We start from the raw sequence: 10,708 nt of genomic DNA, 5'->3' as shown, positions 1-10,708 counted from the left end.
TGCAGCCTGCCAGCGGAGGGCTAGCCTTGGGGATTACAAGCAAATGGAGAGCTGGTCGTTTTGGTAGAGTGCTGCTTTGTTCCTCAGTGGAACGGCTTGAAAGCTTTTCTTTTCCTGCTTTGCTCTGTCAGCCTCTTTTTGTGAGCGTGGAGTGGGTCAGACTTTAACCCCAGCTGCTCCCTTCCCCAGAACGGCGACTGCGTCCTGACTCCACCAAGGCAGGGTGGAAAAAGAGAGCAGGAGTCGCTCCAGATGCGGTGAGGGTGGTGTCGTCCCTGGCTTTTTTCCCTGCTTAAGTCTCTCTTCAAACAGTTCATGGAATCTGATGGAGGAGGTCACGGAGCCGAGGATAAACTCAGCACCTGCGGGTTAACCCTCCCTGTGCTTAACAGCCCTGCTCTGCTCCCCCAGCGCTGGCCTGGAGCTCAGCAAAGCCACCAGGTGTTTCTCCCGGGACCAAAAGGGTCCATTGCCCTATTCCTCCGGCTCACCCTGCCGGTAGCATCCCAGGAAAAGGCATCTTGAACCTGCAGTCCTCCCGGTGACCTCGAGGAATTGTAAATCCTCGAGCGAGAGACCGACAGAGTCTCACTCAGGTGAGCTGCGGCTCGTCTCTGTTCAGCTCCGTCCCGATGATCACGTAGCGTGGGCTAGGGCGAGCAGACCAAAGAAATCAGGTATTTGAAGGACCTGCATTCGCGAGTCGAAAAGCTGCCTGAGCTGTGGCAGAGGTGGGGAGCTTTTGCTATGCCGTGCCTGCTAAATTCAGGCTGGTAGCTTGGAGCTGGAGATTCTGGTTGCGCCTGCGCAGCGGTGTGAATCAATAATGTTTTCACAGGAGTGCAGGAGAGGCAATCTGCCTCTCTGTCCTTTCTAATGCATGCCCAGCGTTTGCCTCCTGTTCTGTGACGAAGCAGTGAAGTTCCTGCCACTCCCCAGCAAAATTCTTCCTGGGGTGGCTGTGAATCAAGGCAGGAAAGGCAGATAAGGACCTGGGAGTGCTAGGTGTTAGCATATGGCTCGCTAGCACACGGTGCAAACCTCTTCTCAAGTGCTGCAACACTCATTTCTTTAAACATACGCTTGTCTGGGGTCGCACAGAAGCGTTTTCTCTATTTTTTTTTTCTGCACAAACACACAGCACCGCCACACGCCTGGACAAAGAAGGAACTAAAGGCACTGTAAAACAGTTCATTTGGAGAGCCCGTGCCTGTAAGTAACTGCTTCTCATGGGAATGTGCAACCTCTCTCCCGTCACAGAGCAGTGGAGGGGTCTGAACACGGCCCAGATTGTCCAGGTCTTCTCAGTTTTCACCTTAGTTTTGAAATAAATTCCCTCTGTGCTTCCACAGAGTGACCCTCCTCCACATGCTGAATTCGAATGCTGACTCTTGCAGCAACTGCTTCCCCGTTTCCGAGGTATGAGACCGATTTTCTTGCAGCGCGTGTCGTTTGGTTGCTGAATGTTAAGAAACCCTGACAGATTTTGGAAGCGGCAGCCCCAGTTCAGCTGGCTGCAGCAGCCCCACGTCCCCCAGCCCATCACTCAGAGAAGAAAATCAGTGAAAATACTTTTCTCCCTGCCTGCACAAACGCATACCACTGGTCCTCAGCCAGCTGAATCTCTCCAGCACGCTTGTGCTGTTTGAGCTACACCATTTCTTTCAGGGATGTAACTGGGCTTGGTCTGAAACCTCCACAACCCCCTGTTTTCCTTGGAAGTTTGTCCTTGTGGAAAAAAAAATCCCGTGCTTTGCTTTCTCACTTGAATTTCTCTGGCTGCAGTTTGCAGCCAGTCATCGTTACGCCTTCCTCTGCTAGATAAAAGCGGCGTGAGCCCCCAGCGCTTCCTCACTGGGACAGCCTTCATCCGCTGTAAAGTCCCATCCCAGGCCACGTTTTGATAAGCTCTGAGTTTTTCCAGCCTCTCATTGCAGCTACTGGTGGCGACAGGTTAGTGGTGACAACGCTCGGCACCGCTGGCACAGCCTGGTGGCTGCAGTTAAGCTGTGAGGAACAGCATCAGGTGAATTTTGCTGCAAGTATTTGAGGCTACGGACACTCCTTGTGTGGAATTGGACGGCTTTTAGCTAATGTACGGTCCGAATATGAGTCCTCCCAACACTTGGGCTGAGCCAAAGGTTGTCTCCTGCCCTGGAGCTGGGCAGAGCCCTTCCACAAAGCAGCCATAAAGTGCCTGACGGATGCATCCCATTTTTAAAAACTACAGCTGACCCGCGGGGAATAAACGACCTTTGATGAATCGTCATCGTTTTCCTTGCGAAGAGCCGGCGCGGCAGGAGCGCGGCTTTCCAGGCGGGCCGGGCCGTGAATTAAGTTGCATTAGTGCGGTTAAATATAGACGGTGCCGCCACGGGCGAGCTCTCCCTGCCCTGGGCTCCGCTCGGCCGAGTGGCCCAGGACCAGCCAGCAGGTCACAGCCCATCCCACCGTAACGGCTCCCGTTTGGAGCCGTAGTGATCTGCGCAAGAATTCCGCCATCCCAGTGGATTGTGGAGCAGGTCTGGTTATTACAGCCCTGCAGCGCTGGGTGCAGCGAGGGTCCGGTGCCCTAAGGATGCTGCACCCCGAGCCGCGGGCGTTGCCTCCTATTTAAAGCAACAAAACTGACGTATTTCCATATTTATCACTCTGTCCCGCTTCGGATGTCAATTAGATCTCTTCCCCCTCGCGCAGGCGCAGTCTTCCCCTTCGGGGGTCTTTTGGTGGTCTTGGGGAGGAAGTAAGAGTTCCTCGATGGTCTTCATCACGATTGTCCCATTGAACCCATCCTCCAGAGTGGGCGGTTCAGGGGCAGCTGGGCAGGGTCACCCCCCGCGACCACAGCTCAAGGCGACATCCCCCTCCGTGGTCACGGTCTGTGGCACAAAGACAATTCCTCCCCCGTCCCCATCTCACCTAAAACACTGAAGCCGGCCTTGGAGGGATCAAGACCCTACTGGAGCACAATGAAGCCGGCCTTGGAGGGATCAAGACCCTACTGAAGCCCTGCCAAGGGGCAGGGGGTTACACTCTTGTTTACCAAAGACAAGGCTAGCGAACTAACATTGCAGAGACTAAAGCGTATCACGTATTTCAAAAAGACTATTTTCAGATATTTTCTGCTTTCCCGTATCAGTAGATTGGGGCTGCGGGTGGCTCGCGCCCTCCCCGAGGCTCCAAAGCGCGACGGAGGTGCGAGGAGGAGACAGATTGCAGGCCGAAACGGGGGGAAAAGCTGGTGGCAAAGGGCAACTCGCTTGGAAATTGCTTTGCCAACCCCTCCGGCAGCCGCAGCCCAGCAGCTGCTTCTGCCCTGCAAGCCGCAGGGCCCTCGCCCCGTGCTTGACAAAAGCGACGAGGTTCGGCTTTAAATGGAAAAACACCCCAGCGAGAGCGCCTCCCCCCCCCCCCCCCCCCGCACACCCTGCTCCAACCCCGAATTGCGTTTTTAGCAGCTGCCGGACAGGCTGCAGAGCTCGGGGCGGGCTGAAAGGCACGTCGCGCCGGCGTTAATTAGCCTTAACGGGAGTCATTAGCCCAGGGCTAATTGCGGGGCTGAGCGTCGGCATCCTCCGAGCTCCGCTGATGCCGGGCGGGGGGGGGCTCGCCCGCCCTAAGGCTCGGGGGTGGGAGCACTTTGGGACCACGGTGCTTTAGGAGCCCCCTCAAGAGCTCAAGGTTGGGCAAAATCCCAGGAGAAGGCGAGCAGCAGCCCACGGCAGGGGAATAGGGGCATCCCATCCCATCCCATCCCCTCCAGCACGGGCATCTTTGTGCTCTATCCCGGAGCCCTTCCAAGGATCCAATTAAGAGGGGACATCAGAGGCACGCTGGAGGAACCCCATCCTGGGGAGCTGGCATCCCGGAGCATCTCTGAACATTGGGACGGATGCAACTTGCTGGGAAGAGCCTTTTTATCAGGATCTCCTGCTTGAGCTGCCCCCAGATCCTGGCTCCTGGGTGGGTTTTGCAGCAGGGTTCAGCAGCAACCTCTTTCCTCACACCTGAGTTGTGTCCCAGGTGTTACCGTCTTCTCCATCTCTTCAGCTCCCGGCCTTCAAGGAAGCCCACAGAGCCGAGCTGCTGAGGACCAGCAGCAATTTAGGGTGTTGGAGGGGCAGGTGAGCTCCCACCCCTGGTTTACTTTCCTCTCCTCCTTCTCTTTCCCAGGTCTGGATCCCCTGCACCAGCCGGGGCGCTGACCTGCCACCATGGGGGTTAAAACGATGCTCCCCAGCTACGAACTGGGGTTTTATGCTCTCACCGTGACGTGCGCTGTGGTGTACAGCGGCAGCGGGATCTTTGAAGCTTCCAGAGGTAACGCTCCCCACCTCATCCCCCCCCTGGAGGGGGCCCTGGGAGGAAGGATGGATGTCAGGCGGCTGCTTTTACAGCTGTCGATACCAACAGCAGATCCCCGGATTTAATTTTGGCAGAGAACGACTTGGGAATCCTTTGCAAGGCTCCAAGAGAGTTTTTGGCCTTTTTGCCCAGTTGCCCCCTTGTCCCCATTTCTGTGGCTCAGGGCAAGAGGCTGTGGCACGTCACAGCTCTCCATGCAACCACCCTGCCTACACAGGGCTGCTTCCCCAATGCTTCATCTGGAAGCCCAAAAAACCCAGAAAATTTCATGGGATCAGCTGAGGGTCCCTGGGATGGGCACTGCGAAAAGGCTTTGCTGGAAATTCTTGCAGAAATCGAGGTTCCTGACTCCTGTGGTTATCTACGGGAATTAGGCGCTTTGGGGATGGGTTGTTTGAGCCCTGACGGCTCATCATCGCGGTGAGGAAGGCTCCCTGCTTTGCCAAAACCCAGGCCCCGTTTCCCAGAGCTGTTTCTTTCCCCATAACTCTGGTTCTTTTGCAGACAGCATGAACAGAAAAGCTTTTCGGGACGGCATAAAGCCGGGCTGGCACTACTTCGGCAGGAAGATGGTAAGCGGAGGAAGGACTCGGTCTTTTCTAGTTACCGGTGACACGGTCGGTGCTGACCGCTGGAGAAGCAGAGCTGGTTTTTCTGCTGCTGACATATTTTTTGCAAAGTCCACGTGACTCCTATTTTTCTCCCTAAAGAACCAGTCAGGAGAATATCCTGAGCAGCACCGTGGATGCTCTGCTTTGTGCGCACCGCGACGAGCAACCTCTGCGCATCTCTCCTGGGGTTTTATGACCAAGCTGGGGTGCTCGGGAGCCCTTGGGTGGAAAACGGGAAGAAAAGGCTTTGGAAATGGTCTGGTTTCCCCTCCAGATGGGTGTTGGGGCAGGGGTGCGAGGGCTGGGGGCAGTAAGGCACCCGGTGCTGCTCCCGCAGGACGTGGCCGATTTCGAGTGGGTGATGTGGTTCACCTCGTTCAGGAACGTCATCATCTTCGCCCTCTCGGGACACGTCCTCTTCGGCAAGATCTGCTCCATGACGGTGCCGCAGGTGAGCCGGGGATGTGGTGGGATGGATCTGAAAGCACCAAGGGTGACCTGGGACCTGCGGAGGGGGGGTTGAAGGATGTTCTGGGATGGGCGGGAGCAGGGTCGGGGTTTTCACCACGCTGACCACGGGTCGGGACCGCTCTCTCCTCACAGCACCGGGCTGTGGTGTACATGCTCTACGGGGTCTCGGCCGTGCTGGGCAGCATGGGGCTCGTCTACCTGATGATCCTCCTCTCCCACTGCCTTGTCCTCTACTCCGTCGCGCTGGCCAAGCAGAAGTGGCTCTGCTACGTGGCCGGGCTCTGCTGTCTCGCCTCCTTCAAGGTGGAGCCATTCAGCTCGTGGCAGGTAGGGGCTGTCTCGGGCCATCTCTGCCTCATTTCCAGCCCACTTGTGTCCATCTCCTTGGGTTTATCTCCAAGGAGGGTTCCTGTGGCACCTGCAAACCCCAGGCACTTCTTCTGGCTACTTCAGATCTCCCACAGGGTTTGAGAAGGAGGGGACTTTGTGCTGCTTGGGAATAATCACACGGGGACTATGTCATGTTTTGGTGGCTTCATGCTGGGCCAAAGCTCAGGACACCTGAATCCTCCTTGTTGCTTAGGCAACAGCTTGTCAGACAGGCAAGGTGTGTTCCTGTCCCGTGCCTCAGCTTCCCCATCCGTAACATGGTGCTGGGATGGGTTCAGTGATGCCCATACCTATCTCTTAGCTCTCTGCCCAGTTAAGACTTTCACTGGTGGGTGGAGAGAAGCCCAGGAAGGACCTTATAAAGCTACTCAGTCCCTCTGAAGGACAGTGCTGCCTCTCCCTGCCTGCTGCTTACCTCCTGATATGCGTTCCCCTCCCCTCTCCATCAGGCTTCTGCTGGCTTTTCTTCACTCCCTGGGGAGGGGGACATTCCCACCCCAGACCAAAGCCTACGTGGCCCACAGCTGCTTGGTGAAGACGTGGCCAAGAGGATCCACCACTTCCCATCTCCTCCGGGATGCAGGAGCCAGCTGGGAAATCGAGCCCCAGTTTTTTTCTTTTTCCAACAGCAAGGCTTATGAGCTCCAGGGACACTTGGTGTCAGAGGGTAATTAGAGGCTTTGCCAGCTGCCCCAGGAGTGATGTCCTCCACAAAGCAAGGGAGCACAGAAGCGACACCGCGTTCCTGGTGGTAACTATTTGTTTCTCATCCAGAGCGGATTTGTAACTGGAGCTTTTGATCTTCAAGATGTCCTCTTCTACGGAGGAAGCGGCTTCACCATCATGCGCTGCATGAGCTTTGCACTTGAGAGCTCTGAGAGGAAAGAGGGCATCTACTCCATCTTCGACCTCCTCAAGTACAACTTCTACCTCCCATTCTTCTTCTTCGGGCCCGTCATGACGTTTGACCAGTTCCATGCCCAGGTGAGTGCTCCTGAGGCAGGGCTGGATGAGGACCTCTGCCTGCGTGTATTTGCTTGGGTTTAATGCCTGCAAAACCCCATCTTTTGCCACAGTGAAGGTGCAAATGGTTGTAGAGCTTCTTGTGGTCACCTAGTCTGTGCCATGATGCTGTGATTTTTGTGTGGAGGGGCATCAACCTTCTTTTTTGGGTTTTGGGCCGCTGATCTGTTCAGAGGGGAAGACGTTGCTGTGGTGAAAGCATCACACTGGGATGAGGAGGGGAGGGTTCAGCTCATGTCCTTGCTCGCTGGGCACCTGCACTGCTCGGTGCCTCAGTTTCCATGCGCTGTCACCCCAGCAGCTCCATGCTGCCCCACTGCGCGGTACCGGGAGGCCACGGTGAGAGCCAGACGTGTGGTGCCCATCTGTGGGACCTCTGCATGCTGGTGGGTGTGACAGCAAGGTCAGCCTCACATTTCGATCCTGCTGGTTCACCCAACAAGCATGAATTTCCAGGCATGGTCTGTGTGTCTTCATCTGAAGTTATTTCTCTAGAAATAAGTAAGATTGGGTGCCAGGCTGTCTTTCAGCAACCAGGGGCTTCCTCTGCTCTTCATGAAATACCCTGGTGACCCATTTGACTCTAGAGATCATAAGGTCAGCGCTGGTGTCCCCCACAAGGGATGCTGGTGGTGCACTGAGTCTACTGGCAGCCCATTCTCAGCAGACGAGTGCTAGGGATGGCCAGGCCACTGATGGGCTTTTCTCCCCAACCTGCTGGAAGAAACGCTTCATCCTAAGGCTTCATCTCTCCAGTCATGTCTTATCTGTCAGGCTGAAGTCCAGCTGAGCGTGGCTCCGGCAGTCCCACTGTCCAAGCCCCTCTGGAGGGTTTACAGTGCGCTGGGGTGCTGTCCTCATCCCATATTCCTCTTCCTTCCCCAGTTTCCATCAGTCGTTCCTATGAAATGTGCAGCCCTGGCTTCTCCTAACGCTGCAGCCAGTTATCTGTAAATCAGGGCATTAAACTCCTCCTGTCCCCAAGACCTGAACTCCTCCTGTCCCCAAGACCTGAACTCCCACCGCTTCTACATGGCTTGATCTGGAGGGGGTTTTATTTTGGGCTCCTTTGCACAGCCCCAAACCTGGATGTCTCTAGCCAGTTAATGACCAATTCCCGCCTCTGCTGCTTAAAACGCTCACCCCAAAGGGACAAGGATTAACTCCACAACCCCTTTGCCATGCCCCAGCTAAGGGTTTTGTCTTGGCCTGGCCACCACTGCCATCTCCTGGTTAGATGCCCCCCTGCACTGCTGGAGCCGCAGCTAATTTTAGGGGTGAATTCCTAATTGCCCAACAGCAATTACAGGGGCAGGTAGATGGAGTCTGACCCAGTTAGGGGGCAGATCTGTGTCTTTTTGGCTCCTACTGGTGCTGCATCCTGGTGGAGACCTTGTGTGATGGGAACTCATCTGTACCAGGGCTTGCTCAGCCCCATTTGAGCTGAAAAGCATCTTCCTTACTAGGATCAAGGGAATAATTTCACTTCTGTAGGGCTGCAAGTGTGGGGGACACCTCCCTGATCCCACGGGGATGGTGGCAGAGTGCTGCCACCACACGCAGACATGAGGACAAGAGGAAACAGCCTCAGGTGGCACCAGGGGAGGTTTAGATTGGACATTAGGAAAAATTTCTTCACAGAAAAGGTTGTCACTACCCAGAGCAGTGGTTGAGTCACCATCCCTGGAGGTATTTCACTTAGGGACATGGTTTAGTGGTCGACTCAGCAGTACTAGGTTAACAGTTGGACTCGATGATCTTAAATATCTTTTCTAACCTAAATGATCCATGATTCTATGAAAGGGGGGCTCCATGTCCTCCCACACATCTCCATGCCAGAGTCTGTCCTCCCTCAGCTTCTCCTCCAGCTTAGAGTCCAGCAGCCTCTTTGTGTCCTTAAAGCACTTGGCATATAACAGACACACACACACAAAAAATCTGGCAAAGGCTTTAATTCTCAGGAATCATCTGGATTTGACGATGGGGCTGGTGCGGCAGCCTGCGGATTATGTCGGGAGAGCTCCCACCTCTTGCAGGGAATAAAGGGAAAGTAATAAACATAAGAGGATTTTGAATAGAGCAGCAATTTTTACAGCAATGCGGGGAAGTGAGGACATCAGTCTGCCCGGTGTAATCCTGAAAGCTCGCTCTGATGATTTTTTATATTACAACGGCCAGAGACATGACAACTCCTGGAGGCAAAGCCCGGCCCCTGTTTGTACAAGACACAGCAGAGACAAAATCCCCATTGATCAGGTCCCAACCGATTCAGGATGGCTCCTCCAGCAGCTCTCCCTCTCATTTACAGCAGGCCTCTGCAGCAGAAGCTCCAGAGACCACCAGTTCTCCTCCTCCTCCTCCTCCCAAGTGACCCTGGCCAAAGATACACATCCAGCCCTGGCAGAGCTGTCAGGTGGGATTCCAGCACTGCTCCCAGCCTCTCCTGGGCATGTGGATGCCCTTCCCTACAGGCTGTGGCGCCCTGTAGATGTGATGAGTACGAGCATTTGCTCCCTCTGGGTGACTTGTGCAAGGGGCCGCCCTTAAGCAAAGTTGATTTTCTAAGCATGTCCCTGCAGAAAGAGCATAAACCCCAGCTCCTCGGTCAGTACGGTCTTCACCCCACCTAGGGTCCCTTAGGTACAGCCAGACCTGTCACTGCTGTGTCACACCATGTGCCTGCTCTGCTGGAAACGCCAGTGATGGGAACAGCCTTTGCTAGGAGAGTGCTCCAGGAGGCGCGTTGCTGCCGTGCTCAGCACTGAGGTGGGGGTGTTGGAGGGATGCTGTGGGTGGGACATGTCCTGCTCCTTGTGGATGGGTTCACCTGAGCTAGTCCCTTGGGTCTTCCTTAATCAATGGAGATTCGGGCCACATAGTCCATGGTGTGATTTCTAAAGGAGAGTGTTCAGTCCCCATTTGGACCTTGACTGCTCCTCTGGATGGAGGAACACACTGTCCATCCTGTCTCTTAGCTCAGCCCTTTCCTGGTTTGCCATCCCGGCAGGTGAGCACCCAAGAGCTAAGACGCAAAGACGACGAGATGAGGCATATCCGGGTCCATGCCCTCCTCCACGTAGGGGCCATCATTGCTGTGGACATCTTCTTCCACTTCTTCTACATCCTCACCCTCCCTTCTGACCTGAAGTTCATGAACCGCCTCTCGGACTGGTCCTTGGGTGAGTGGCCGTGCTTGGACACATTCACACCTGTACTCAGCTTCGAGGCAGCGGTGGGTGATCCAGATCTCCATCCATCCCTACTGAGAGGCTTTGGCAATGCCTATGTTGGGCAGGTTTGAGCAAAGCCCCTCTTCTTCCCGTGGACAATACACAGAGCTGGAGCCCTAGAAAGCAGATGGTGTTGGGCTGACATTCTCCCCGGGTCCAAGTGTAAATTGTTTAGCTCCGGGTTTAAGAGGCTGAGCATCAAGCCATTCCCATTGCCTTTGGACTGGAAGGTAGCTCAGCACCTCCAAAAAAAACAGCCCTATGCTGTTGCAAGAGGTACATCTGCTATCTCAGATGCCTTCCCAGGTGGCCACCCACTACGGGTGTTTGTGAGCCACTGAAATGGTCCCAGGCATAGGGTGCACAGCGAGCAGCTCAGGGGAGTTGTAGCTGCTGTTTTCAACTGGCTAACAGAGGGTTACAGAGAAGGTGAGCTCTTCTTGGAGGCTGGAAGGGAAGAAGCGGGACACAGCAAACAAGGAGCAGCAAGGCAAAGCCTCATTGCATGTGAGGAATGTTTTTCACAGAGTGGTCAAACACTGGAACAGAGGCCCAGAGGGGTTATGGATTCTCCAAAAATAGACATACTCAATGCTCAAATGAACAAGGTAGAGAGCA

At 54.9% G+C, this 10,708-nt stretch overlaps 1 protein-coding gene across 1 annotated transcript; it reads left to right on the top strand.

The window, feature by feature from the left end:
• The first annotated feature begins 4,214 nt into the window (after window positions 1-4,214).
• On the top strand, window positions 4,215-10,431 carry LOC147415384 (protein-cysteine N-palmitoyltransferase HHAT-like protein). The gene is made up of 7 exons (XM_086467341.1): window positions 4,215-4,320; window positions 4,870-4,937; window positions 5,314-5,427; window positions 5,580-5,774; window positions 6,612-6,821; window positions 9,868-10,039; window positions 10,397-10,431. The coding sequence occupies exons 1-7, from the start codon at window positions 4,215-4,217 to the stop codon at window positions 10,429-10,431; spliced, it is 900 nt and encodes a 299-aa protein (XP_086323467.1).
• Window positions 10,432-10,708: the final 277 nt, after the last annotated feature.

Source organism: Leptosomus discolor, chromosome 6 (assembly GCF_034619465.1).
Source record: "Leptosomus discolor isolate bLepDis1 chromosome 6, bLepDis1.hap2, whole genome shotgun sequence".
NCBI lineage: Eukaryota > Metazoa > Chordata > Aves > Leptosomiformes > Leptosomidae > Leptosomus > Leptosomus discolor.
Note: the sequence above shows the minus strand (reverse complement) of the source record. Positions and strands in the feature narration are given on the sequence as shown.

Excerpts from the sequence above, each read along its gene's own strand:
- LOC147415384 (XM_086467341.1), top strand. The coding sequence starts at position 4,215 with ATGGGGGTTAAAACGATGCTCCCCAGCTACGAACTGGGGTTTTATGCT. Across the intron at positions 4,321-4,869 it reads GATCTTTGAAGCTTCCAGAG|ACAGCATGAACAGAAAAGCT; the intron begins GTAACGCTCCCC and ends GTTCTTTTGCAG. Across the intron at positions 6,822-9,867 it reads TTGACCAGTTCCATGCCCAG|GTGAGCACCCAAGAGCTAAG; the intron begins GTGAGTGCTCCT and ends CCATCCCGGCAG.